The sequence below is a fragment of the Lepidochelys olivacea genome (genome assembly GCF_965140295.1).
Source record: "Lepidochelys olivacea isolate rLepOli2 genome assembly, chromosome: 3".
Lineage (NCBI taxonomy): Eukaryota > Metazoa > Chordata > Testudines > Cheloniidae > Lepidochelys > Lepidochelys olivacea.
Genome location: NC_140413.1, coordinates 111,314,365 through 111,341,322, shown reverse-complemented (window position 1 = coordinate 111,341,322; position 26,958 = coordinate 111,314,365). Strand labels below are relative to the sequence as shown.

At 42.2% G+C, this 26,958-nt stretch overlaps 1 protein-coding gene across 1 annotated transcript in view; it reads left to right on the top strand.

The window, feature by feature from the left end:
• The first annotated feature begins 1,917 nt into the window (after positions 1-1,917).
• The window catches only part of LOC311518638 (alpha-tectorin-like), a 39,611-nt gene continuing 14,570 nt past the window's right edge, over positions 1,918-26,958 (top strand). Inside the window, exons 1-4 of the mRNA XM_084624620.1 lie at positions 1,918-2,018; positions 22,048-22,136; positions 24,210-24,314; positions 26,782-26,942. Coding sequence (XP_084480746.1) covers positions 1,943-2,018; positions 22,048-22,136; positions 24,210-24,314; positions 26,782-26,942 — 431 coding nt within the window. The 5' untranslated portion in view covers positions 1,918-1,942. The remainder of the gene's footprint in view (positions 2,019-22,047; positions 22,137-24,209; positions 24,315-26,781; positions 26,943-26,958) is intronic.

The following is a 26,958-nucleotide window of genomic DNA, read 5'->3' as shown; positions in this document are numbered from 1 at the left end:
CAATGGGGATTTAATCTGAGTAAAGAGTGTAGGATTTGTCCTTGACATTTCGGATATCAGCCTCCCACCTCTGTGCACTTAGGGGCTCTTTCGTATGGATGACCTGCTCCAAAATCAAAAGGGGGATGATTAGCTGCCTTTGTGGCACTGTTCTCCATACTCTAGGGGGAGCATGTTGTAGATCTGGTTCACATCAGGAGAGAGAAAGGAAAATGGGTCAGCTGGGGCAATGCATGTTGTCCCTTCTCAGTCTCTTGGTGAGTCCCAGTAAAACTTAAACATAGCTTGGAACTATATTGTCATTTCCACAGAGCCCTTCCAACTCCTTGGGTCTGGAAGCAGCTGTAACAAGGAGGCAACCCTGGCACTGCAGCTGGTAACAAGCCAGGAGAGCCCCATTCAGCCAGTGAAGAGGCATGGGGCCTCCCTTAGGTCCCTGGTCATCCGTCAGGTTCAGGGCTGGTCCTGTGACCTACCCTGCTGGAGGGCAGAACCCACTCTTGATAGAACAGTGGAAGAGAACCATTGAATCCTTGTAGCAATTTCCTCCCCCCAGGTCCTCTCCCATGGTAAGAATGATCCAGCCCTCAGCTATGAACAATGAATAATGTGTTTTTCATAGGTAACACATTCATTGGCAACAGGGATCATAAAAAGCTGAATATGAACGTTTATCAAGCCATATTTTACTTGCATTTATAATCAAGACTATAGTTATTTTCTTAGTGGAAACAAACAGAATTACTGGAAACGTAAAGGGCTTTGCAGCTGTTGAGGAAAATAACCCCATTTGTATAGGTTTGCCATAGTGACGGGTACTTTAACAATGCATGTGATAACTACTCTGGCACTTGTTGGCCAAACCCATACTGCAGATTTGTGAGTGTAATAGCAAAACACCATGCAGTACAAATGTATAGCACCCCACAATAAAATTATAGACTTTGTCCTTAAAACAGATGCATTAGCCTTACAAGTCATTCTCTGCAGTGACTGTACAGCCATCTTGATGGGATGAGGCTGCAAATCTCACAACTGTCCCCCACAAAATGAAATCTTGCACCTTGCAAACTTGCATGTCAGCACAAGGCTTAAAAAGCAAAGAACCACTGCAATTCCACTGTATGGGAGCATACAGGCTGCAGAGCGGGAGTCTGGCTCCCTTTGGTAGCTCACAACAGGACTGTATCATAAATATTTCAACTCCAGTAACTGGTGGCCATGTGACCATTATTCTTTCATATACGTTCTTAGTAAGGACTCTTGAAACTGTGATTTTCTATGTAGCATTCAAAAAAAAAAACATTAAAACAAATTTCCTTCATCAAAAAATTGCCTCTCTTCAAAGGATCATTATATTTTCGGGGGAGGGGGAGATAGCACAAAATGCTTTGGGCTTCTTTGTTACGTGTTTCCAACAAGGATAGGTGCCTCTAAATCATTCACAGCTCCCATGAGCAGCCTGCAAAGCAAAATGCAAGGGTATAAAACGCCAAAGGAATCAGCGACGTGAGCGATGTCTACAGGAGGCTAGACTCCTGCCTAACAAAGAATGAACTCTGCTGCTGCTATAGTAAAAGACAAAAATGTGTGTGGGGGGGGGAGTTTTCTGTCTTGGAGGAATTCAGTCCTAAACTAGGTAGAAATTGATTTGTGAGTAATCTTGGTTTCCACTGACTATCTCTGTGTACATTAGGAATCCCATTGTTGGGCACAGGACCCCATTCAGCCGTTCGCTGGGAGGTGGTCATTTCTGTGAAGAGGTTTACAACAAAAAACAAAACTAGAAACTTACCCACAATGTGAAAGTCTTGAGGAAAGTCACCCCCCATTGAGCTAGTTATTCCAGCCAAGTAAAGGGACTGAAAGGGCAAGAGATACTTAGGGGGTTCCTGACTTTGAGCTGTTTGAAGGATCTCTAGTTCTGAGTGTAGTGTTTAAGATGCTCTTTGCTGCTTTCCTGACCGTTTCTCTGCTGACTTCTTTAACTCCAGCAAAGGACGCTGGCATCGGGGAGGGTGAGTTTTTGAAAAAGAAAAATGTTACCATTAATTCACACACAACAAAAGCATTTCCATGGGGAATTCCGAACAAGCGTGGGCCAAGTTCTGCACTTGCACTGGAGTAACTACACTGGCTTCAAACCAATGTGAGATCAGACTCAAGCTCTGTGTGCACAGGACATGGCATGCTTTCCAAATCGTACTCACTAGGCATCAGATTGGTATATGTGGGTGTAGATGCGATTGAGTTTAACTGAGATAATATTTAGAAACCTTTGTTTTTCCTGGCTTGCACCTGAATTACTTTCATATACGACTTTATTGTTTTGTTAAAAATGTTAGGGCATCGAAAGCCTTGGATAGGCATCTTTTTAGTATTTTAAATCTAAATAAATAAATGTATTAGAATGTAATGGTTAGTTGTACCAGCATTAAATATGTCCCCATTATGTGATCGGTTGGTAAGTGTAAGCACTGTGCATTTACAATTAAGCTTTAAATTAATCCTGACATGGAGCTTTGTTTGAATTGCAGTTACTACTATTCTGTTGCTGTGTATGTTTTAATTAGTTTTGGGCATCAATGTTGAGCTAGCATGTGCATTCTTCTATGTATAAATCAACTTGTATTTTATAAAATAACATGAGTCAGATACTCACAAATTGTTGGAGTTCTTATATTGTAATTTAATGATACTCCCTCTCCATTCTGAGATGCTAACTGAATTGCTTTGTTAAGAGAAAACTGGAACTAATCATTTTATACACTAGCAGGCTACAGTGAAGAGATTTGTAAAGAAATTAAATTTAAAGAAAGGAATATATGCCAAAAAAATCTGTTTTTTCCCTGTCATACTCCAAATCTGATGTAAGGTTTCGCCCCCTCCCAAGTGCTCCTCCCCGAACAGTAACACAATTTCTCCACTGGGATTCAATATTTTTACTTTGTGAAATATCAGAGCTTCTGGATTTTGTTTCTAATCCAGACTAGAACATTTCAGTCTCGTGGTTATGCCTCTAGCACTTGATCCAGTGACTTCAACAGGTGTTTGATTAGGCGCCATGTGGGTGGGTGTTCTGTCATGGAGGAATTCAGTCCTAAACTAGATTAACGAAAAATTAAAAGCAAATTGCTGAGTGAAAAGGTGTAAAGAAAACACTGAATGCTGCCACATAGAAAATCTGAGGCTGGTATCTCTTCTAGTCAGATTACTCATTCTGGGTTTTTATATCACATGCTGCTGCATCACCTCTAATTTTATTGTGCAATATATTTTTCCTCTCTGATAACTTATCGGTACCTTAACACAGCAGGAAACATATTGTGCCTTTGGTCCCTGAAGAACTACACGTCTCTGTCAGCAGCCTTTTATTTTGAAATCATGTTTTGGTGTTAAATATGTTGATTGTCTCTTAAAATTTCTCTTAATCTCTCTTTTTTTAAATACAAAATTGTTCTGAATTACCTGGGAACTGAAATAACAGCATATATTACAATATTTACGAAAACATTTTTCCTTTTCTTTTAAACTGTTGTGAAATGTTCATTACTTTTTGCTAAGCCATTGGGGAAATCACTGGGGAACATTCCGGTAAGCTAGTCGTTAAGCAATGCTGTGTTCCTAATCCTTTTCTTTACACCGCATGTTGCTGAGGTGTCTGACAGATGTAACCTGTGCTACACATTGTTAAGCAGTTTCAGTGAATGGGATTGCTCTGAGTAAACTGCATGTAGACATCTCCTGGTTTTCAGACTGAAATGTCTGTATTAGAAAACATGTTAAAAGGGACCTATAAAAAGGGCAAGGGGATATAATGATCCTGTACCCTCTTGCTTCTTTCTAATGTATAAAGAAGGTCTGAAGGGATTTTTTTCCCCCTGCTTGTTTTTTTAACTTAGAAATTCCAGTCTTATTTACCCTGCAAGGTTTCATGGGCGCCTGCAGAGCTGGTAGGTTTATGACATCTCAGTCCAAGTGAGTGACACCTGATTACTTGAAAGAGTGTTTTGATTTTTATTCCAATTTGTTTACTATTAATATATCACTACTCATTGTAGTCAGTTGGAATTGGGCCAGCTGAAACTGAAGCCAAGTCCAGCTCTGTTTTGGAACTAAGTCAGATGGCCAGATTTGCTCTCTTCCCATCCTTCGTTCTGAGGCCTCCTGTTCTATGGAACTGAGATAGTGGGATTATTCTGCTGGCTTGCCTGCTAAACTGTAGTGTACTTCTGCTTTTGTGGCTATAAATCACCTCTCATCCATCCCAGGTATAAAGAATCAGCATTTTCTAGATTACATTTGGAGAAGTCAACTCCTTGAGTCTCTTGCCGAGTAGCAGCTCAGGCATGACTGTTTCAGGAAACCATATAGCTATGAAAAACCAAAAATCGACAAAGTTACTCCACCAGTTACACTTAGCGTTAACTAGAAGCAGGGGTGCTAGTTTCACAGCAGAAAAAATAGTTGGTAAAATGTTTGAAAAAACAAACTTTCTGAAAGAGAAAGTGGAAGTGAAGATATTGTAAATAAGGAATGTGTATAATTATTATTATTTCTTATTTGTATCACAGTCACACCTAGAAACCCCAAAAGAGATCAGCCCCTCCCCCCCACCCCCCACTGTGCTGGGAGCTCTACAAACAGAGCCTGATCCAAAGCCAACTGAAGTTAATGGGAGACTTTTCATTGAATTCAGTGTGCTTTGGTCAGTCCCACAGTGAGACAGAAGAGCTTACAGACAGGACAAAGAATGGAAAGGGACACAGAGAAGCAGACTTGCCAAAGGTCACTCAAAGGCAGAGCCAAGAATAGTACCCAGACCTTCTGATGTCCAGTCCAGCACCCCATCCATTGGAATGATGTCTCCTACATGCATTTGTTGTAGGCAGCAGCAAACCAACCTAGATCTGTAGAATCTGTCATGTGAGGATGTTAGCACAGTCAGTCCAGGGGCCCATTCATTACTTGCTGTTGCTCACAGTGCTTGCTAGCACCCCTTATTCCTGTCAGAAATCAACTTTTTGATGGCTGGTTTGCTGACCAACGGGCACCAGGCAGACTCTGGCTTTTTCCAAACAAACCCAGGGAACATGACAACAATGGGTTGATTCTAACCGTGCATACTCCAGTGCGCAGTAAAAAGTCACTCCGGTGAAGTCAATGGGCCAGATTCACCACCCACTGGTTTTAAAATAATATTGACTTCAGTGGAATTACTCAACTGTATATAGATGAAAGTGGTAGCAGCCCCAGGAGAGTTATGTCTATGTACAACTGAGGCAAGGAAAGCAGAATCGGACTAAAATTATTGTTGTTTTCTTGCAATATTCACTTTTTCTTAGGACTTGGTGAAAATTTGGTGTAATATGGACAGGATATTTGGTAGATGCTGCTCTTTTTACTAGATCCTAGTGGGAAGTAACCAATAAGACAAGCCAATCTGGACTCTTTTTAACCTGAGGAGGAGTGTATTAGTCAAGGGATGGAACAATAGTCAGAGCTTGTGGGTCCAACTCCCCACAGCTCACTGTGACTGTCAGTAAATCTCACAAGCTGTCTTTTTCTCAGTTTACTCATTTTAAAATGGTTATAAGACATCTTGAGCTAAAGAAGCTAGTAAATTACTAATGAAATTCCCTCTAAAAGTGGAGAAAACACTGGCTCAAGCAACAACTTGGAGGACCGTAGTTCTTTAGAAATGGGAGCAATGCTGTTAACACATTTGACTAGATCTTTCTGATGGGTTGATACTCTCCGATATACTCATTATACAAACACGGAGGAGAAGGAGAAGATTTTATATCAAAGGATAATGAACATAACCAAAAATGCTGAACTATACAAAGTATAATTGTTACTTGCATATTGACTTCTGAGAGAAACAGATGATAAACTGTTCAACCTGTTAATGAAGATGATTGAACATGAGGAAAAAAGCTCCAACGACCTATGTAATCTATGGGTTCTACAGGTCTTCTTCCAAGAAGATCTGACAGGAAGTTGACAAAGATGACGCACCCAACAGAATGCTGCTGGCAGGAGGGATAAGCATGCTTTAAACAGGATTAAAAAGCTTAATCAATAAATTGTAACTACAGTGTCAGGCCTGTTTGCTGCACTTGTGCACAGGAATAAGCCTAGTCATGGCTTTCATTCCATTTAGTTTTCATTTGTTGAGTCTCACTTTGTCAAATAAACCTGCTTTTAATTTAAAATAACCTGAGCTTGGAATGCAGGGTGTTAATAGGGCAAGTGCTGCGAGATGTTCACAGGGGAAACAACCTGACATCTGACCCAATGGGAGGCAGAAGCTGGATAGAAGCGACAGCTTGAGCACGAGGTCAAAAGCAAGGGCACAGAGGGGACTATTCCTAAAAAGATTTCTCTAAGGAAGCTGATGGCTTAGGAAAAGTTTAAAGGCTTTGGGACATCTTTTGCCATCGTCACTCCAGTGTAAATCTGGTGTTTTGGAGTTTCTCTGTACTTACACCTCGTGTAACTGAGGGCAGACATGGCTGCTTACACCTGCTGAGATCAAATTCTGCTCACCTTCTCCATGTAAGTATCCTTATTGACTTCAGAAAGTTCTGCATGAGTGAGAACTTCAGGATTTTGTTCCAATAATACTTAACGCTGAGGGCTTGCCTACACGGGGCTTTAAAACTGTATCAAATCCAGTTAACCTGGATTGAAAATGCTTGCTTTACACACAATGCAACCTATCACTGCATACTGACTCCACATTGGTGGGGAATCTGGAGTCTTCTTGCAAAGTGAACTGTGTTTGCTTTGAATTGGTTTAGCTTTTTGTTTCTGTGCACACAATTGCTATGTACCACTTTTTGCACAATTTCCCTTCCGCCCTCCAAGGATGATGGGCTCAACCCATCAGAGGATAAGCAGGAGGATGCCGGAGAAGAGCTGTCTCCCCCCTGGCTCCCGCCCCAAGATCTTTTTGTGACTCAGGACCCTGATGACAGCTGCTGGAAAGCCAGCCCCTGGTCTGACCTGCTACCATGGACCAATCCTGCCCTGAATAGGCTGAGCCCAAGTCCCAGCCAGAAAGCCAGGCCGGGACTGAAGAGTCCAATCCTATGGAGGAAACTTCAGCATGTAAGTACCTATCTTTGAAATGTATTATTATTGTTGGCAGATGTGAGCTACCAGTCCCCGCCACCTCCCCAACCCTCCTTTGTGCTGCTTCAAAATGGCACCCGCCAGCATGGTGCGGTCTGTCCTGCTCCCTTTCCCCTCCTTCCCCCACCCCCGGCAGATTTGAATACCGAAAACATTCATTTGTGCAGAATTCAGCAGTTTATTGAGACCGTGCTTACAGGAAGAGAAATGTGCTTAGTTTGCACAGTTTACATGAGGTATAAGGCTAAATTTTTGTCATAGATATTTTCAGTAAAAGTCAGGGACAGGTCATAAGCAATAAACAAAAGTTCATGGCCTGTGGCCTGTCCCTGACTTTCACTAAAAATATCCCTGACAAAAGGGGTAGGTGGCTCCAGCACCCACTGCTGCTGGGGCTCCTGGGTTCCCCGTTGCTGTGGTGCATGGGACCTCCAGGGTCCCCCTGCCGCGGTGCTGAGCAGCTGCAGGGTCCCCCTGCCACGGGGCAGGGGCTGGGAGCTGTGCGGGCGGGGCTGGCTGAGAGCTCCAGCCCCGGGGCAGAAAATGTCACGGAGATCAATGGAAGTCATGGATTCCGTGACTTCCATGACATAACTGTAGCCTTAGGTATGAGTGCACGTTGCATGCCTGCTCAAGGCACAAACACTACTGCTGCCCACTGAAGTACAAATGCCCCGTAACACGCCGTCTGGCTGACAGCGATTGCATGACTCTATTTTCCCCTGCAGTTTCTCCATGTCTGCAGGGGAGATCTAGCAGAATGTCAGTCTGAGAAATAGCTCTGTTTTGTTTTGCACATTATAGGGAATAGCCCCATACGCATGCTCCTCAGTATAGCTTGCAAGCCCCTTCCACTCCCGCAGCACTTTTGGGGGGTGAATAACTTCACAGCATATCTCACTAGTCTCCCTTTTGCCTTTTTGAATAAGACCATTCTCTGCCTCCTGATCATCTGCCTCTGTGAAATGTCATCAAGAATCAGGATGGCCTAAAGGGGCTATAGAAGGTATTACTATTCAGCTTGCCCCCCTGCCCCTCCTCCTCCCCGCCCCACATAGTCCCCTCTTTACACCTCCAACACCATAGCACAAATAAAACTGCCAAAACAAATCTGGAACGTAGCTCCAATCAAGCCACCCCTACCAGCATGAAAGCAGACACAGACTGAAATGCAAATGCACCCAGCACCTTTCGTACATGCTGACCACTTACCATTGCGGAGGTGCCCCCAAGAATGGGAAGAGTCTCCAGGAGAGATATCCAATGAATAAAAGCTAGCATGACTTCTCTGGGATATGAACAATAAGCAACTGGGTTTTTTCCCTACAGCCCCAGCACCTGCAACAGACTGTCAAGGAAGGGCCTCTATCTAATGCTGACAGGCCTTCCAACCTGAGGGAGAGAAAAAAGAGGACTTGAGAGGAGATGTTTGCTGAACTCATGGCAGAGTCAAAGAGGAAAACAAGGCTGGCTGAGAGGTGGAGGCTGTACATGAGAAAAAAAATGCAGCTGCCCCATGTGAAGGAGAGCATGGGAAAAACAGAGATGCTGAGGCAGTTCATGGATGCTATCCCGAGTCAGAATGCCCTCTGGAAAACATGATTCAGCTAGGCCAGTGGGCCCTGCAGTCCCATAATTTAGGTTCCAGCCATCTCCTTCAGCCCTTGAACAATGGTGGCTACTGAGACCAGCAGCAACTCCTAACATCTGCATTCCAGCCGCAGTGTTCCTAGACGGAGCATTCATTCATCTCCCATATTCAACCTCTGGCCACCGAGAACATTTGCACCTGGGAGTCCAGCACTTTTGAGCCCTGTGATCTGTCTGAGAATTTTGAACTGTGGCGCTCAAGCCCAGAACCCATGTGGATAAGAGGAATGGGAGGCAAGGGCTATACTTGCCTTTAACTCCCTTTCTCACTCTCCCTTCTCATCCCCCATTTGGTTATACTTGGAATATTGTGACTGTTGCACTTTGAATTGTGTTCGCACAGTGGGAGTAATTAAAAGGTTTGTATATAGTTGGTTACTTAAGAAGACTGGTTTGTTAAATGTATTTCCAAACACAAATAAATTATTTTTCCATTTCCTTTATTAAAATGTTATTGTTTTTTATTGTTGTTTCATAATAAAACTGTTCACAGTACATCCCTTGAGTCGTCATTGCATTTAACACAGACAATCCTTTAAATAAAGCTGAAATGTTTTACAAAAGCACATAGGGAAAGATAAACTTCAATCATCTACCCGCAGTACCCCAGTGCTTGCAATGTGTGCATCCCAACAAACACCTCTTCCAATCCATGGTCTAACATGTTTGGGCATCAGACTCAAAATACGAACGGTGGGCATTCCTGACTGCATTCACACAGATGTTCGTGTTCTCTGTGGGACGCCTTGCTGGGTGCTTGAACCTCCAAGAAAGTCTCTGCACCTCAGCCTCCCACCCATCAGTAAAGCTTTCCCCCTCCTCTCACAAGTATTATGAAAAGCACAACATACAATTATAATGGTTGCAAAGTTTTTGTTGCCGCTTCCAAACTATTCCAAAAACTGCACCATCTGCCTTTCAAACGGCTCAATACACACTCTGCTACCATTCTGCAGCTATTCAGCCAAAAGTTAAAATGTTTCTTCCTTCTGTCCAAGTGGCCTGTGTGTGGCTTCATTAGCCAGGGAATCATAAGCCGGGTCTCCCAGAATAACCTGATCAACCACAGTGCTCCTGGGGGGGTGAACAGTCTTTCTCCGTAACTCTAAATAGAACTGAGTTCTGAAAGATCATCACATTATGAACCCTCCTTGACCTCGCTGCATTTATATCTGTCAACCTCCCACAGTGGTCAATCAGTCCTTGGAGCACCATGGACAACTACCCCTTTCTATAGGTAAATTCAGCTTCCTCATGGGGCAGCAGGGATGGGGGTGGCAAATGATAGGCACATGGGTTATATCAATTGCCTCAGTACAGTTTGGTCCCGCCATGCATGCAAAGCCACCAATAGTCTCTTGAGCATTACTCAGCTTCATGACCTGGTTAGATAGCATCTAATCAATGGCATAGCAGCCTGCTTCAGACTGGCCCTGTCAAATATAAAGGGAAGGGTAAACACCTTTGAAATCCCTCCTGGCCAGAGGAAAAATCCTTTCACCTGTAAAGGGTTAAGAAGCTACGATAACCTCGCTGGCACCTGACCAAAATGACCAATGAGGAGACAATATACTTTAAAAAGCTGGAGGGAGGGAGGGACAAAGTCTGTCTGTGTGATGCTTTTGCCGGGGACAGAACAGGAATGGAGTCTTAGAATTTAGTAAGTAATCTAGCTAGATATGTGTTAGATTATGATTTCTTTAAATGGCTGAGAAATTAAGCTGTGCTGAATAGAATGGATATTCCTGTCTGTGTGTCTTTTTGTAACTTAAGGTTTTGCCTAGAGAGATTCTCTATGTTTTGAATCTAATTACCCTGTTAGGTATTTACCATCCTGATTTTACAGAGGTGATTCTTTTTTATTGTTACTTCTTTTTCACTGTTTCTTCTATTAAAATTCTTCTTGTAAGACCTGAATGCTTTTTTCATTGTTCTTAAGATCCAAGGGTTTGTGTCTGTGGTCACCCATGCAAATTGGTGAGAATTTTTACCAAACCTTCCCCAGGAAGTGGGGTGCAAGGGTTGAGAGGATTTTGGGGGGAAAGACGTTTCCAAACAACGCTTTCCTAATAAAATAAACCCAGATAAATGTTTGGTGGTGGCAGTGGAAGTCCAAGGGCAAAGGGTAAAATAGTTTGTACCTTGGGGAAGTTTTAACCTAAGCTGTTAAAAGTAAACTTAGGAGGTTTTCATGCAGGTCCCCACATCTGTACCCTAGAGTTCAGAGTGGGGAAGGAACCTTGACAGGCCCCAACAGTTTATCTTCTCAGGCTGAATTGGTTGGTTAGAGCTTGGTAATATTCTGTGGTGGCCAGCTTCCAGATGGCAATGGTGACCTGTTTCTCCCTGGGTATGGGGTCCTACATGTTGTAGGTTGTTGCTGAAACTCCAAAGTCAGTTCTGCAAAAATCTCAATACAGGTACCCCCTCCATCCTGAAGTTCTCTCACCACTGCAGGTCATCCCAGTTCTGCAGAATAATCCTCTCCCACTAATCCACACTGGTTTCCCAGGCCCAGCAATGGTGCTGAATGCTGTGCAGGTGATCCAGAAATCTTGTTCCAACAGCTCCATATCATCCTGTCCTTCCTCCTCATCCTGCTGTTGCCACCACCACAGAGTGTCCTCCTGCTGCCGTAGGAGCTACTGCTCTAAAAGAACATTGTCCTGCTCCTTTATCATCTGGTCAGTGGTGTGAGGGGTAAGGTCCAATGCAGAATTCATCTGGCTCTGAGGGTTGTAATAGAGTCCAAACAGCCTGTGCGTACTTGCACTTATCACCACTGTGGTGTGAAGAATTGCTGGATCCATGCTGGAGGACAGCAATTGAAAATAGTACGAGGTTGCCTGGAAAGGAAGCATGTGGTGGAAACTTTTTTTTTTTTAATTGAACCTACCTGGCTTCTCACAATTGACAACAAAAACTATCCCAGGATGCATGCACTCAGCAGTGAAGCAAAGGCCCATGGAATATCCCCTGAAAATGCTATGCCCTTGGTTTGCAGCAAACCACGCCTCTGTTTTCATACAATAGGAAATTAAAACAAAAGAGGCTGCAAAGAAGCAGTGAATGCTCAGAAATTACGGATTACTAGCCATGAACAGGCTCTAGTGAAGAGTCCTGGAAGTTTGGACTGAAACTCCAGCCAAGTAGAGGCTGGGAGTAGTCTGCTGAAGCAGGAAAGGCCCTGGGCAGGAAGGCCTTGGAGGAGGAAGAGAAACCTTGGTTTATTTTTGGATAGTCTGGAAATTTTTATTTTGAATGTCTGTCAATTTAATAAAGAAGGAACAGGAATGGATAAAAGTGTTGAACAGTCCAAGAGCAGAGATTTAGGCAGGCTGTTTGTAGCATGGCCGTAGGACATGAGGGGGCGAACTGAAGGTGCCGAGCCCCGTTACAGGCATTTTGAGACTTAGCTCAGAGTACTTTCAGGTCCTCAGAAGCTGCTACAAAAGTGCGCAATATTAGAACATGCACAAGTTTCTTTTACAAGAGGATTGCTGGGGGCTCAGGACATCCCTTCTCCCAGTGATCCCCTGTGAAAACATATCACAGCCAGGGAGAGACACACACACAGTCTTCTTTGATCCTTACATGAAGAGGGAGTCAAGTTTTGAGAAATTCTGTTTTCACATTTATTTTATTAATTCCCCTTAACTTTAGCTGAGATTTCAGTGGGTGTTGGGCACCTAACGCCCATGGGCTCCTTTGAAAATCCCAGCCTTCCATTTTGCTAAACCATGGACATATATGGCGTGATACTTAGGCTCCTGCAAGCAGTCTGAGGCCTCAGTCCAAAATGAAGACTAACTGAGATGCTGAGAAATGGAGATGGTTTATTGGAAAAGGGGGAGGAAAGGAGAACTGCTTCTCAGATCTCCTTATCCTCTCCCCACGCCTGCTTCAGCTTGTAAGAAATAGGAGCTATTCTAAATTAGATATGCTCTCTGGTAGCAACTATATACAGAAATTAGACCCCTCATAAATATCAGCTGCCTGTGGAAACTACCCACAGCAAATGAGCCATTCCAGAATGTAAATTAAAAACCAATAACCACTGTGACATTTTGAAAGACAATTAGCACAAAAGGTTGCTCATGAGCAGCTTCAACTGAAGCAAGAACTGCTCATAAAATTCGAAAGACTTGCTGTCTGCAATATGGAAAAAATATTTGTAGCTTATTGTGCCAGCCTTAACTGGCAGACAGAATTAAATGTTTGTACTGAGGTGTAATAAACTAGCTGCAGCTGACATGAATTGGTAGTTTGTACAAGAGGAGTAACTCAACTCCAAGCATGCTAAATGAGAGCTGAAAGTATCTGTATAGCACCTCTACAAGCTTTGCAAATAATCCTCCCTGCATCCTTTCAAACACACAGGTAAGAAAGGCTGGGGCAGACAATTGCAAGGGCCACATCCTAAATACAATGTTTCCCTCATCTTATCTAGTGCAAATGAGAATGTGTGTTTATCGACATGACTACTAACTGGGTATCCAGCAGCAGGCTTGAGTCTATTTGTATGTCTGATTCACAAGTACCCAAAACTTCAGTGAAGGACAATGATAGCGAGAATTTTTTTTTTTTTAATTGCTTGCTCCAGCCCTAGCAAAGTTATCTCGGTCTTACCTGAAGCCACTTGTGGCAGCTAGTCCTCATCCAAGCCACAATCTCCAGTAGCATTAGGTCAACTGTTCCACATCACCAGCACGACTGACCATAATGAGGCTATACAGCTGGGGATCATCTGCATGCTATAAACACCATAACCAGTATTTCCTTACTAACCTACCTAGTGGCTTCATACATACGCTGAAGGAGGAGTGAGAGAGTAGATTCCTTCTCTAGCAGAGGAGTTTTCACCCTGAGGGTCATGACTCTCCCTGTCCTTCCCATATTGCTAAATGGAAAGGGAATGGGGGAGTGTCCTGGCATGGCAAATGTTGGGAATTATGGCTATAATGCTCCACATGAGAGAGCTACTGAGATGGATGAATAATTGCCCATAATCATCCTCTGCATACTTCCACAGGAGGAGTTAAATCTCTTCAAGGCATCCACTCCCACTAAGGACTGCATCTTTGTAAACAACACCGTGTGATCAGCCGTATCAAAGGCAACTGGCAAATCTAACTAGGGCATTGTTGGTTCATACCTTCAGCTGGTGGCACTGACTTACACCAACTCCAGTTAGGTTCATTGTCTCCATCCACAGCCAGGAGCAGCCAATCAATCATCAACAAGTGCAAATACAGCAGTTTTTGTCCCATACCTAAGTATAAATACAGATTGAGCAGGAGAAAGGAATATGAAGACATCAAATATTTCTATACTTGCTCTGCAACCACCACCTCAATAATCTTTCCTAAAGATGGAGAACTAATGCCAGTCTATAGTCAACAAGATTGTCAGTTGACAGTGTCCACCAAACTGAGTCACTATCTCCCCTGCTGGCCTTAGCCAGCCAGGTGGGACAAGCATCTAGTTCACAGATACTGGCCTGAAGTCCTCCACCCACCTCCACCCATCCCCAAAATCCTAGCAAGTAACACTGGTAGAAACTGACTGAGTGTGTGTTCCCTAACTCTTCTGACCCCATGGACACAGCAAGCTCCATTCAGATTTTTACTCACAAAGTAACTTAAATATTCTTCATTGCGAGAAAAAAGTGAATTCTGTAACCACACAGAGGCCTCCTGGAATAATCAAGCTCTCTATCACTTGCTGGTTATGACTTCAAATATGCACTGAAAGCGGCAAAGAAACCTTTCACTGATTCCCACGCAGCCAGGGTGTAAGACTTCATAATCTTTTTATGTCACAATCAGGTAAACTCAGATCAGGACTTCTCCCACTAGCACTTTAGCAGTCTTCCCTCTTGCATCACCTGGACCACAGTGAGCTGTGAGAGGGAAGAGTGTTTAAGACCCACGGTATCAATAATCATGGATAAACTTATTCATAATAGCCATCCTGCCAGCAGTGCCAAGAAGCCATTAGGTAAGAATATACTTCCTCAGAGCCTTCTGAAACCGTTCTGGTTCTGGCTGTCTCCTTGGGCAGTCCATCAAAATATGTCTCACTTGGATGGGCTAAGAATGCCCAACCTCAAACCTTATCAGTCCACGATAAGCTTGTCATCATTACCTCTCCAATCTGCATTCCAAACATTAGATCCAGAGTGTGGCCAACTATATGGGTGAAGACATCAATCACCTGTGAGAACTCTGGCCATGGTAGCCAGGAACTCCACCCAGAAGAATCATTGTCACCAAGGAGTATCAGTTTTAGTACTAGTATCACCGCAGTGATGAACTGGAGAAACTCAGAAAGGGCTTTCACGGTGCAACGGATTATTTACAACATAAATTCCATCCTGAGATTTGTTCATAAGCACTCAGCTCCAAATTTGGAGTCAGTAGCAAAACCCAAGGCCACTCTTCCTCCTCATTACTCTCTTGGGTCTGAGACAAGTACCTATTCAGAACCAGCTGGAACAACATTAGCTCTGCAGACTCATCTTAAACAGGTCTGTTATACATAAATCAAGGTTCTTATCCCTGGTCAAATCATAGATGATGGTAACTTTTATTGATCGTTGCTCTTGCATTAAACAGCATGAACAAACACCCAGGCTCAGTATAAGCCAATGCCTAGTTCCTGGGCAAACTCCCATTTAAGTCAACAGGAATTTTCATGAGTAAGAACTTCAGGATTTGGTCCATTATTATTATTTTAATGTATTATTTAATATATTAAGAAGTAAGTGTGTGTGTGTGAGAGTGAGAGAGGAAAAGGAGGACTTTTGTCCCTGAAAATTACTCCAGGATGAAAGGTTTCAGAGTAACAGCCGTGTTAGTCTGTATTCGCAAAAAGAAAAGGAGTACTTGTGGCACCTTAGAGACTAACCAATTTATTTGAGCATGAGCTTTCGTGAGCTACAGCTCACTTCATCGGATGCATACTGTGGAAAGTGTAGAAGATCTTTTATACACGCAAAGCATGAAAAAATACCTCCCCCCACCCCACTCTCCTGCTGGCAATAGCTTATTGCCGTCAGGAACACTATCCCCGATAATGTCACGGCTAACCTGGTGGCTGAACTTTGTGACTTTGTCCTTACCCATAACTATTTCACATTTGGGGACAATGTATACCTTCAGATCAGCGGCACTGCTATGGGTACCCGCATGGCCCCACAGTATGCCAACATTTTTATGGCTGATTTAGAACAACGCTTCCTCAGCTCTCGTCCCCTAAAGCCCCTACTCTACTTGCGCTATATTGATGACATCTTCATCATCTGGACCCATGGAAAAGAAGCCCTTGAGGAATTCCACCATGATTTCAACAATTTCCATCCCACCATCAACCTCAGCCTGGTCCAGTCCACACAAGAAATCCACTTCCTGGACACTACAGTGCTAATAAACAATGGTCACATAAACACCACCCTATACCGGAAACCTACTGACCGCTATTCCTACCTGCATGCCTCCAGCTTTCACCCTGACCACACCACACGATCCATCGTCTACAGCCAAGCTCTGCGATACAACCGCATTTGCTCCAACCCCTCAGACAGAGACAAACACCTACAAGATCTCTGTCAAGCTTTCTTACAACTACAATACCCACCTGCAGAAGTAAAGAAACAGATTGATAGAGCCAGAAGAGTTCCCAGAAGTTACCTACTACAGGACAGGCCTAACAAAGAAAATAACAGAACGCCACTAGCCGTCACCTTCAGCCCCCAACTAAAACCCCTCCAACACATTATTAAGGATCTACAACCTATCCTAAAGGATGACCCAACACTCTCACAAATCTTGGGAGACAGGCCAGTCCTTGCCTACAGACAGCCCCGCAACCTGAAGCAAATACTCACCAACAACCACATACCATACAACAGAACCACTAACCCAGGAACTTACCCTTGCAACAAAGCCCGTTGCCAATTGTGCCCACATATCCCACATATCTATTCAGGGGACACCATCACAGGGCCTAATAACATCAGCCACACTATCAGAGGCTCGTATACCTGCACATCCACCAATGTGATATATGCCATCATGTGCCAGCAATGCCCCTCTGCCATGTACATCGGTCAAACTGGACAGTCTCTACGTAAAAGAATAAATGGACACAAATCAGATGTCAAGAATTATAACATTCATAAACCAGTTGGAGAACACTTCAATCTCTCTGGTCACGCAATCACAGACATGAAGGTCGCTATCTTAAAACAAAAAAACTTCAAATCCAGACTCCAGCGAGAAACTGCTGAATTGGAATTTATTTGCAAATTGGATACTATTAATTTAGGCTTAAATAGAGACGGGGAGTGGCTAAGTCATTATGCAAGGTAGCCTATTTCCTCTTGTTTTTTCCTACCCCCTCCCCCCAGATGTTCTGGTTTAACTTGGATTTAAACTTGGAGAGTGGTCAGTTTGGATGAGCTATTACCAGCAGGAGAGTGAGTTTGTGTGTGTATGGGGGTGTGGGGGATGTGAGAAAACCTGGATTTGTGCTGGAAATGGCCCACCTTAATTATGCACATTGTAGGGAGAATGGTCACTTTGGATGAGCTATTACCAGCAGGATAGTGAGTTTGTGTGTGTGGTTTTTGGGAGGGGGGTGAGGGGGTGAGAGAACCTGGATTTGTGCAGGAAATGGCCCAACTTTATTATCATGCACATTGTGTAAAGAGTTGTCACTTTGGATGGGCTATCACCAGCAGGAGAGTGAATTTGTGTGGGGGGCTGGAGGGTGAGGAAACCTGGATTTGTGCTGGAAATGGCCCACCTGATGATCACTTTAGATAAGCTATTACCAGCTGGACAGTGGGGTGGGAGGAGGTATTTTTTCATATTCTCTGTGTATATATAATGTCTGCTACAGTTTCCACGGCATGCATCCGATGAAGTGAGCTGTAGCTCACGAAAGCTCATGCTCAAATAAATTGGTTAGTCTCTAAGGTGCCACAAGTACTCCTTTTCTTTCTCCTTACAATGTGTATGATAATCAAGTTGGGCCATTTCCAGCAGAAATCCAGGTTTTCTCACCCCCCCCCAACACACACACAAACCCACTCTCCTGCTGGTAATAGCTTATCTAAAGTGACTACTCTCCTTACAATGTGTATGATAATCAAGGTGGGCCATTTCCAGCACAAATCCAGGGTTTAACAAGAACGTCGGGGGGGGGGGGGTTAGGAAAAAACAAGGGGAAATAGGTTACCTTGCATAATGACTTAGCCACTCCCAGTCCTTGCCTACAGACAGCCCCCCAACCTGAAGCAAATACTCACCAGCAACCACATACCACACAACAGAACCACTAACCCAGGAACCTATCCTTGCAACAAAGCCCGTTGCCAACTTTGCCCACATATCTATTCAGGGGACACCATCACAGGGCCTAATAACATCAGCCACACTATCAGAGGCTCGTTCACCTGCACATCCACCAATGTGATATATGCCATCATGTGCCAGCAATGCCCCTCTGCCATGTACATTGGTCAAACTGGACAGTCTCTACGTAAAAGAATAAATGGACACACATCAGATGTCAAGAATTATAACATTCATAAACCAGTCGGAGAACACTTCAATCTCTCTGGTCACGCGATTACAGACATGAAAGTTGCAATTCTTCAACAAAAAAACTTCAAATCCAGACTCCAGCAAGAAACTGTTGAATTGGAATTCATTTGCAAATTGGATTCAATTAACTTAGGCTTGAATAGAGACTGGGAGTGGCTAAGTCATTATGCAAGGTAACCTATTTCCCCTTGTTTTTTCCTAACTCCCCCCCACTCCCCAGACGTTCTTGTTAAACCCTGGATTTGTGCTGGAAATGGCCCACCTTGATTATCATACACATTGTAAGGAGAGTGGTCACTTTAGATAAGCTATTACCAGCAGGAGAGTGGGTTTGTGTGTGTGTTGGGGGTGGGTGGCGGTGAGAAAACCTGGATTTCTGCTGGAAATGGCCCAACTTGATTATCATACACATTGTAAGGAGAGTGATCACTTTAGATAAGCTATTGCCAGCAGGAGAGTGGGGTGGGGGGAGGTATTTTTTCATGCTTTGTGTGTATAAAAGATCTTCTACACTTTCCACAGTATGCATCCGATGAAGTGAGCTGTAGCTCACGAAAGCTTATGCTCAAACAAATTGGTTAGTCTCTAAGGTGCCACAAGTACTCCTTTTCTTTTTCCAGGATGAAAATTTCTCAAGCCCACAGAAAGTTTAGTGTATAATTTTTTAAAAATTGGTTCTGTTAAAGAAATAGCAAAAATAACAGAAATGTTGTCATGCCGTAGGTCTTTTGCTATCATGTATAAAAGATTTGTTGTTTCCCTTTTAGTACCAGAAAGAAAGGAGTTGTGTTGTTTTATTATTTCAGTGATCCTTAAGAACTCTGACATGACCTTTGAGGCTTATTGGTCCAGTGAGCTGTGAATGAGGGAATTGCTAAATTAGGTCTTAACATGATAGAGACATAATGATTTACAACAACCAGAAACTCTGGATTAAAGGTTCCAAAGTAAGCTTTGACTCACTGGGATATTACTATCTGTTGTATTAATAATTTACATTCTAAAGATTCTCCAGTATAATACTGACTGGCATGAGTGCACAACAAAATGTGTACTATGTAAGTGTCTCTACAAATGAGAGATGATTTTTCCAAAAGGAAATGTATATTACACTAACACTAAAAGCAAAATGTTCCTATCTAATTAAAACTATGGCTCTCTAAAGCATATTCTATACTGATTCTGTACATAGAACAATACAGAATATACAAAGGAAATCTGCTTGGATAAGAGAATCATAGTGTGGCTCAAAGAGGAGAATTTTGTATATAAGAATGGCCCTACTGGGTCAGACCAAAGGTCCGTCTAGCCCAGTATCCTGTCTTCCGACAGTGGCCAGTTTTAAAAATAAAACTAATAGAAGTTCAACTTGTCTATGCCTTGTACCATATGGCATGCAAAACCACACACATAATGCTGTGTTTCCTGACGTCCCTGGGCATAACTGTGTAAACTGATAACTGAGTTGCAACCCTAGTCTTGTTCCTAGAGCTGGTCAGGAATTTCCTGTCAAAATCATTTTCAATGGAAAATTTACTTTCTGCAAAATCAAAATTTTCCAAGGGAAAATTTCAATTTTGCTGAAATCTCCATTGGGAATTTCTCCATTGGGAAAATGGAAATAAAATTTCATTTAGGGAAAGTTCAGTGTGTTAAATTTAAATCAAAACATTTTGTTTCCAGTCAGTTTGACATTAAATTGTATTTGCCTAAGTTGACACCGTGCCTCATGGGAGTTGTAGTTCAGGTGCTTCGTGCCCCCATTCTCTCCTGTGGGCCGGGTTATTTGGCCAGACTACATCTCCCATTATGTACCCACAGTCTCTTGTATGACTAAACTGTGTGGTGCATCATGGAAGTCACAGGTCTATAGTGCATCATGGGAGTTCTAGTCCAGCCCATCGAAAAGAATGAGGGTATGAAGCACTACCATGGCACGTGAGGTAAAGGCGGTTTAATCTCATACTCACTCAGAACAAAATGTTTGGATGAAGGAATGTCAATATTTTTTTGACATTTCTGAACAGAAATTTTTCAGAACTTTCTGATCTTCAAAAAATGTTAATATTTTAATTTTTTTGGGGTCAGGATTTGAATGTCAAAATATCAGAATTTCCTATGGGATGGGATGGGGTTCTGATTTTTGCTCAGCTCTGCTTGTTCCCTGATTTTTTATTATAGCATTTTTTTTCTTTGTATGTATTGTCATTGAAGACATTTCAACCATGGAATCTATTACTCAGCTTTAAGCAGTAGGCTTTTTGTTAAATACATACTGGATGCAGAGTCAACTTGGGTCAGGCTACATAGCTTTATTTCACTCATTTAAAATGACTTCAAGCTTCATGTTCCGTCCACCATACTGCATTAAGCAATTCACTGTGGAGAGATAGATGGTACCTGTCCATGATATCTACACATGTCTGAAGAATAGCACTTTGGGAAATAGTTACTCTCCAAGACTAGAAAGCAAACATAACAGCCACGTATCTAAATCATAAGATCTTTCATAAGGATTAAACCTGGCCAATAAGCAATTCATATGCAATTAGTGGTGTAAATGAACACAAAATCTTAAAACAAAACTCAGATGAAATTGCCAGGTTTCGTTTGACTGTGCATTGAAACTATAAATTGGCCTAGGCTCAGTTGCTCAGGGTTAAAAGCCTTTCAGTGAACCTGCTCTGAGACCATAACTACCCAGGATATTAATACGGACCCCAACACCATAGTATCTGAGTGCCTCACAATCTTTAAATACTTAGCCTTAAAATGCCCCTGTGAGGTAGGGAAGTGCTATTGTCCCCATTTTACAGATGGGGAACTGAGCCGCAGACAGACTGACTTGCCAAGGATCACACAGAAAGTCTGTGGTGGGCCAGGGAAATCACTCAGACCTCATGCCAGCACCCTAACAAATGGCTCCTCCTTTCTCTCTAGGATCCTTTTCTAGTTATTTAGCTATCACCAACACAAGCCACTACTAGTGTGGACAAGGAACATAGCCATTTACGCTGATGTAGCTGACCCCTGCTAGACACAGCGGTTATCTCAATAGGTACAAATTGTGGCTTTCTTTATCCATAATAAGGGTTTGCACAGTTGCAGCCGTACCAGTTGCTGGCCACTGATGGTTAAATTAAAGGTATTCCCAAAAGTAGAGAAGGCCTGAGTGTAGTAACAAAACCACAACCCAGATGAGGCTTCAGTGTCAACATACTCCACAGTTTTGGAAGGAAAAGCCCACTTCAACAAATGCCAACTGGACAAATAAACTGGAGTCTTGTTCACTTGCAGAGCTCAGCAAGGCAGCTAGGAGTGTTCAGTTACAGGAAAAGGAAGAAATAACATTCCTTACAGAGACAAAGACATTTCATATTGTACTTTAAATGCAGGTGGGGACAGCAGTAAAATGGAGATGTAGCTATTAGAAAGTAACTGATATTGAAAAGAATTCCTTGAAGAATTAATTTTTGCCAATCAGAATACTAAATGCATACAACTTGGTACTCAGATCTGTGCAAAACGTACTTGTTTCATGCCCATTGCTGTGGTATAAAAAAACCAAGGTAGATAATTTGTTTGATCGAATGTGATGGTGAAAGTCCTCACCCTTTAATATGCAGCAACTTTAATGTTTATACAGAAATCAATGAAACCATCATCTGTACCAAAGACCTGATTGAGGTGGAGATTCCAAGTAAATTCTTTCTATCAAAGAACCCTCCAATCCTAGTAAGTACTCTAATATGTTAAACAGCTCAGATGCTTTAAAAATAAATAAATAAATAAATAAAAATACTGTGTTCACATATGTCAACTTTTTTTCTGGTATGCAATATGGTTTCCCCTGATCTCAGTGACTATTATTCATACCTGTAGTTCACATCATCATGATATTGTGCAAGCTCCTGAATTTGGGTAGACAACAAATGATGGTCCAAATTCTATCATCCTGGCAACTGTTGAGGTCAACACGATCCACCCATGCACCATATGTGACCCTATAAACTATATAATCTAGCAGTGACCAAGAGGAAACAATGCGTGTTTTTCTCCTTTATTCCTCCTAGTACTTTTCCTCCTTGACTCAATCAGATATTAAGTTGTAAAGTCTCATGGTCCTGGCAGACACTATGGTCCAGGCAGACACCTGCATGGAAAGGACAGTGCAGATTAGACCAAAATTTGTGAAAATGCATTTAAGTATTAAGCCCCTTTAAATAAGTTTTATTTGACTTTGTTAAGGGGCCTTAATAAAGCATAATGAGCCAGATCCTCAGCAGGTATGGACAGTACATCTCCAGTGAAGACAAAAGTGGAAGGTTTGTCTGTATGGCTCTTTCTAGAAAGAGCAATTGTTTATCTTTTCAAATTGCGATTCCTGAAATGTCAGGAGGGATTGGCAGGAGTTTCTGAATGTTCCCTCTATCAAGAGAGCATATTTCTCCCTCTTGGTTTCAACAGTTTGCAATCCAGGGATCTTATTGCTGATTCACTGTTGACTTTTGGTGGGGGCATGCCCTACAATCAAATTTCACAAACACTCAGAAACAAGAGAGCTTGAAATGAAAACTTGGCTCTACTGTGTGTCTACCAATATTTTTAACAGAGTGAAGTTCTGCTTTGCATGCAGCTTATGCACAGGGATATGTCATGTAGCTGTTCCCTTGAGCTTTTACATAACTATCCAGTACTTAACATTATGTTCTGTATCGCAAGAGAGACATTTCCTTAAGATTCAGGTTACCCTTTTAAAGAGTCTCTTCCATCATTATTCAGGCAGAATGCTTGCATGTTTCAGCAACACTGGAAGAGAAATTTGATGGCAGTTAAGATATTTTCAGTTTGCTGCATAATTTGCTGAGTCATTACGAGAACTATGTTCACATTTGTTGCTTTTTATTACTTGTTGATGGATTGGTCTACCTAGTGACTGGAGTGGGGCAGGCAGAGAGGTGTGAAAAGATTATATATATGGTAATGTCTTGCCGTATTCTTTGCCACCATTTTCCTGGAACTGCTATGAGAACTGAGAGACTTACTCGCCTGCCTTTAGCTGACAACACATAAATTGGCATGAAAAGTCAGGCATGCTGGCAGCACAAGCCATAACAAAAAAGAAGCAAAGTTTACATTGGAGTCATCTAAATCAAACTCACAGGGTTTTGTTATGCCTGCCCTGGGCAGGGGTGGAAGATTAGAGGGGAGAAAACACAAGAAACTGATCCTCCCCAGCTCTCTAGTACGACATTGTGAGAAACAGCTACAATGCTTCTGCCTGACTTCCTGCAGTGCTGTATGCCCCAGAGAGATTGTGGTCATGGCCCTGGGTCGTTAGAGCAACGCTGGATCAGGGCCCTGGGCCAGCAGAGCATTACTCAGGGAACACTTGCCCCGTCTGTAGAACGGATATAACAACTGCTGCTGCTGCTCAGCTCTCTGTCCCCCAGCACCCTGAAAGCATTCCACAGTCACCCTGTAACATGCTGAAAGTCTTGTGCTCCACTGGTCCTCAGAGCCATAATTTGGCCCATAGTATTTTAGACCCTGATTTTGATCTCACCTACGTTGGTGTGAGAGCAGAATCAGGCTCTTTTTTTAAAGAGTCTAGTCATCCGGTTGGCGGGGGTGTTTTTGTTTTTTTTACTCTGTGTAGTTAAGATTAATAGTCTCCTCTTTGTTTTACTATCTGATGGTGAAACATTATGTCTTAAGACCCAGGATGTTGTATAGATTAGGTAGTGATTAAATAAACTGGTGCTAAAAGTGTGATAAATTGTACAAAAAATGATCATTTCATTCCAGATCTCTGATTTACACCTCAATGACCCAGAATGCCATGGTACTGAGACAGGAAGCTTCTATGTATTCAGCATTAAAACCAATTTCGCAGACTGTGGGACTAGAATGGTAATATGCACAAGAGGCTGTTGTTGTGTAGTAGCTGTATTACCTCCTTTGAATACCATGTTTGTTTCTGTGTGCTACAGCTGTGGTAGATTGCAACTGCAGAATAACTCAAATGTTTAACTCTGAATCAAACAATTCGGTACTTTCTCTGCATGTTCCATTGCTGCTAGTCAGTCTTAGTTTCTTGTTATTCTCTCAGACATTCAGCAAGACTGATGCTGCCATAAAGAGTTCCTAGAACATTGTAGCACTAACACCAATCATACATGTAGTCTGAATTATTAGTAGTAGTAATGTGGGCTCACTAGTAAAAATATTACTAACGCTTAATGTGTTAATGGCTGACAGGGAAGTTATACTGAACTGTCACTGATCAAAAAGCTCATATTGCCAGAGGTGCATCTGAGCAGGTCTTATTACAGGCAATTGCAAAGATTTGCTGTACGTATGCAGTTTAGGTTGGAAAGCCCCAGCAATAATAAAATGCCAAATTCTGCCATGAATAAAATCCCATGCAACCCCTTAGACATCAACAGAATTGTATTAGGAAAATGCAAGGAAGAATTTGATGGAGAAGTAGCAACTTTCTCCAATTACATTTATTGGACTAATAAGTAAAATTATTAATCTAACATGAATTACAATTAACAGACCATTGTAAAAGTAATAGGTATCAATTAAATTTCTGAGTTTCAAATCAAAGATGCTTCTTTACAAAAAGTTCCTCAAATACCTTTGTCTCTAATTCCCAATGTATTGTGGGTCTGATAATTTCTAGCACCTAACCACATCCAAAAAAAAAAACAAAAAACCCCACACTCTGGTCAGATTAAAACTGCTTCACTGAAGGTGCATTGTTCTGTGTTTTTAAAATGTAGATCCCAATCATGCTCTCCTTTACTCCAGTTACACCATCTTAATCCAGTGACTGCAGCGAAGTTACCCCCAATATATACTGGTGTGAGAGCAGAATCAAGCCCATAATATTTTTCTAATGTCCCCATCAGATGATCCATTACCCTGATATTGTATGAATGTGTAAACCTAGACATTTCCCTTTCTAACCAGTCTCCTCTTGCACAGTATTACATCTCTGTGGAAATAACTGGGATTCCAGTTATTTCCACGGAGATGAGATTATTGAGTGATTCAGAAGGATGATACGGCTGATTACACGGGTTTATGTGTTTTTTCCTTTATAATCAGCAACTGTAAGAAAGAAAATACAGCTAAAACACAAGACAGAGTTTAGGTAAAATATTATGTGCCATATTTTATTCTCATATGTGGGGGATGCACTTCCCACTGACTTCCGTGGGAGTTGTAGATACTTGGCCCTAAATTTGTAAAAATTTTACAGTACTCTATGTGACACCCAGTTTTTAAAAAGTTCTTTATCTGGGAAGCGAGGACACTGGACTAGATGAATCACTGGATGTGATCCAGTTCTTTTACATTTATTAAGACTAGAAGGGGCAAATTCTGCCCTTGGTTACATGAATGCCACTCCCACTCAAGTCCAGAGAAGTTACACATAAGTAGCGTTGGTGCAATATTAACTAAAACAACAGTTGGAACATCCAAACGTGAAGGATGAGCAAAGCAATAAGGTAGCACAAGATTTTTGTATTTTGTATTATTGCTTTCCTTGAATTTGACATCACCTTTCAGATTCTCAGTATTTGATTATTAAATGAACACACAAACAAGAACAGTTCTACAGCTATTGTGGGGGAAAACAGATACAATCCCCTGTCAAGTATGGAATGGTTTAGTTAAAAGCAGGTTCCCTTAATAGCTGACATCTTTGGAGAGAATAGAACATATTGCCCTCTAATGCTGTGCAAAGCAAAAACCAACATCTGGCCAAAAACTTTTATAATGTTAGTGAGTTTGTTTTGTTACAAAAATCAAACATGTGTACCACAAAAGGCATACTCATTGCCACAGCTCTATTCACATGGTTGGCTCACCTCCACACTCATTAATTTGCCTCCGGGAGCACATGCACTCCCTTGCTTACAATCGTGGTTTGCCTCCAGGCATTACAAGGTCTTCACACACACCTAGCGCTCCACCTCCATGAACATTCTTTATCATATGTCTATACACAGCTTGCCATGACTCCATCTCCGCATGTCTTTTACGAGTCTATTACTGGGTCTCCTTGTATGATGACAGTCATATCTCCAAGTCCTGCATATCCATTACCACACACCTACTACCATATCTGAATGCAGAGGCAGGACCATACCTTTAGATTGTAAGGTCTTCTGGGCAGGAGCTGTCAAGTGGTGTATGTTTGTACTGTGCCATAGACTTAATTAACTAATAAATAATAATTAGTTTTAATGGAGTTCCAGAATGTACAGTGATACATGCATCCCTAAGTGTCCAGCGTATTAAGCAAACTAGGCTCTTTATACAGAAATAGCAACAACTCTCTATATTTTGTATTACCTTTCAGGATTCTGATGGTGCACACATTGTTTTCATCAACACTATACAAAGCAACTTCTCTGATATAATTACAAGGACCTTTATCAATATCACATTTGCTTGCCGATACCCTGTTAATTACATGGTGCAACAGCCTAACGGAGAGAATAAAATCAGTGTTGACATCAGGTAACTCCTTTTGTTT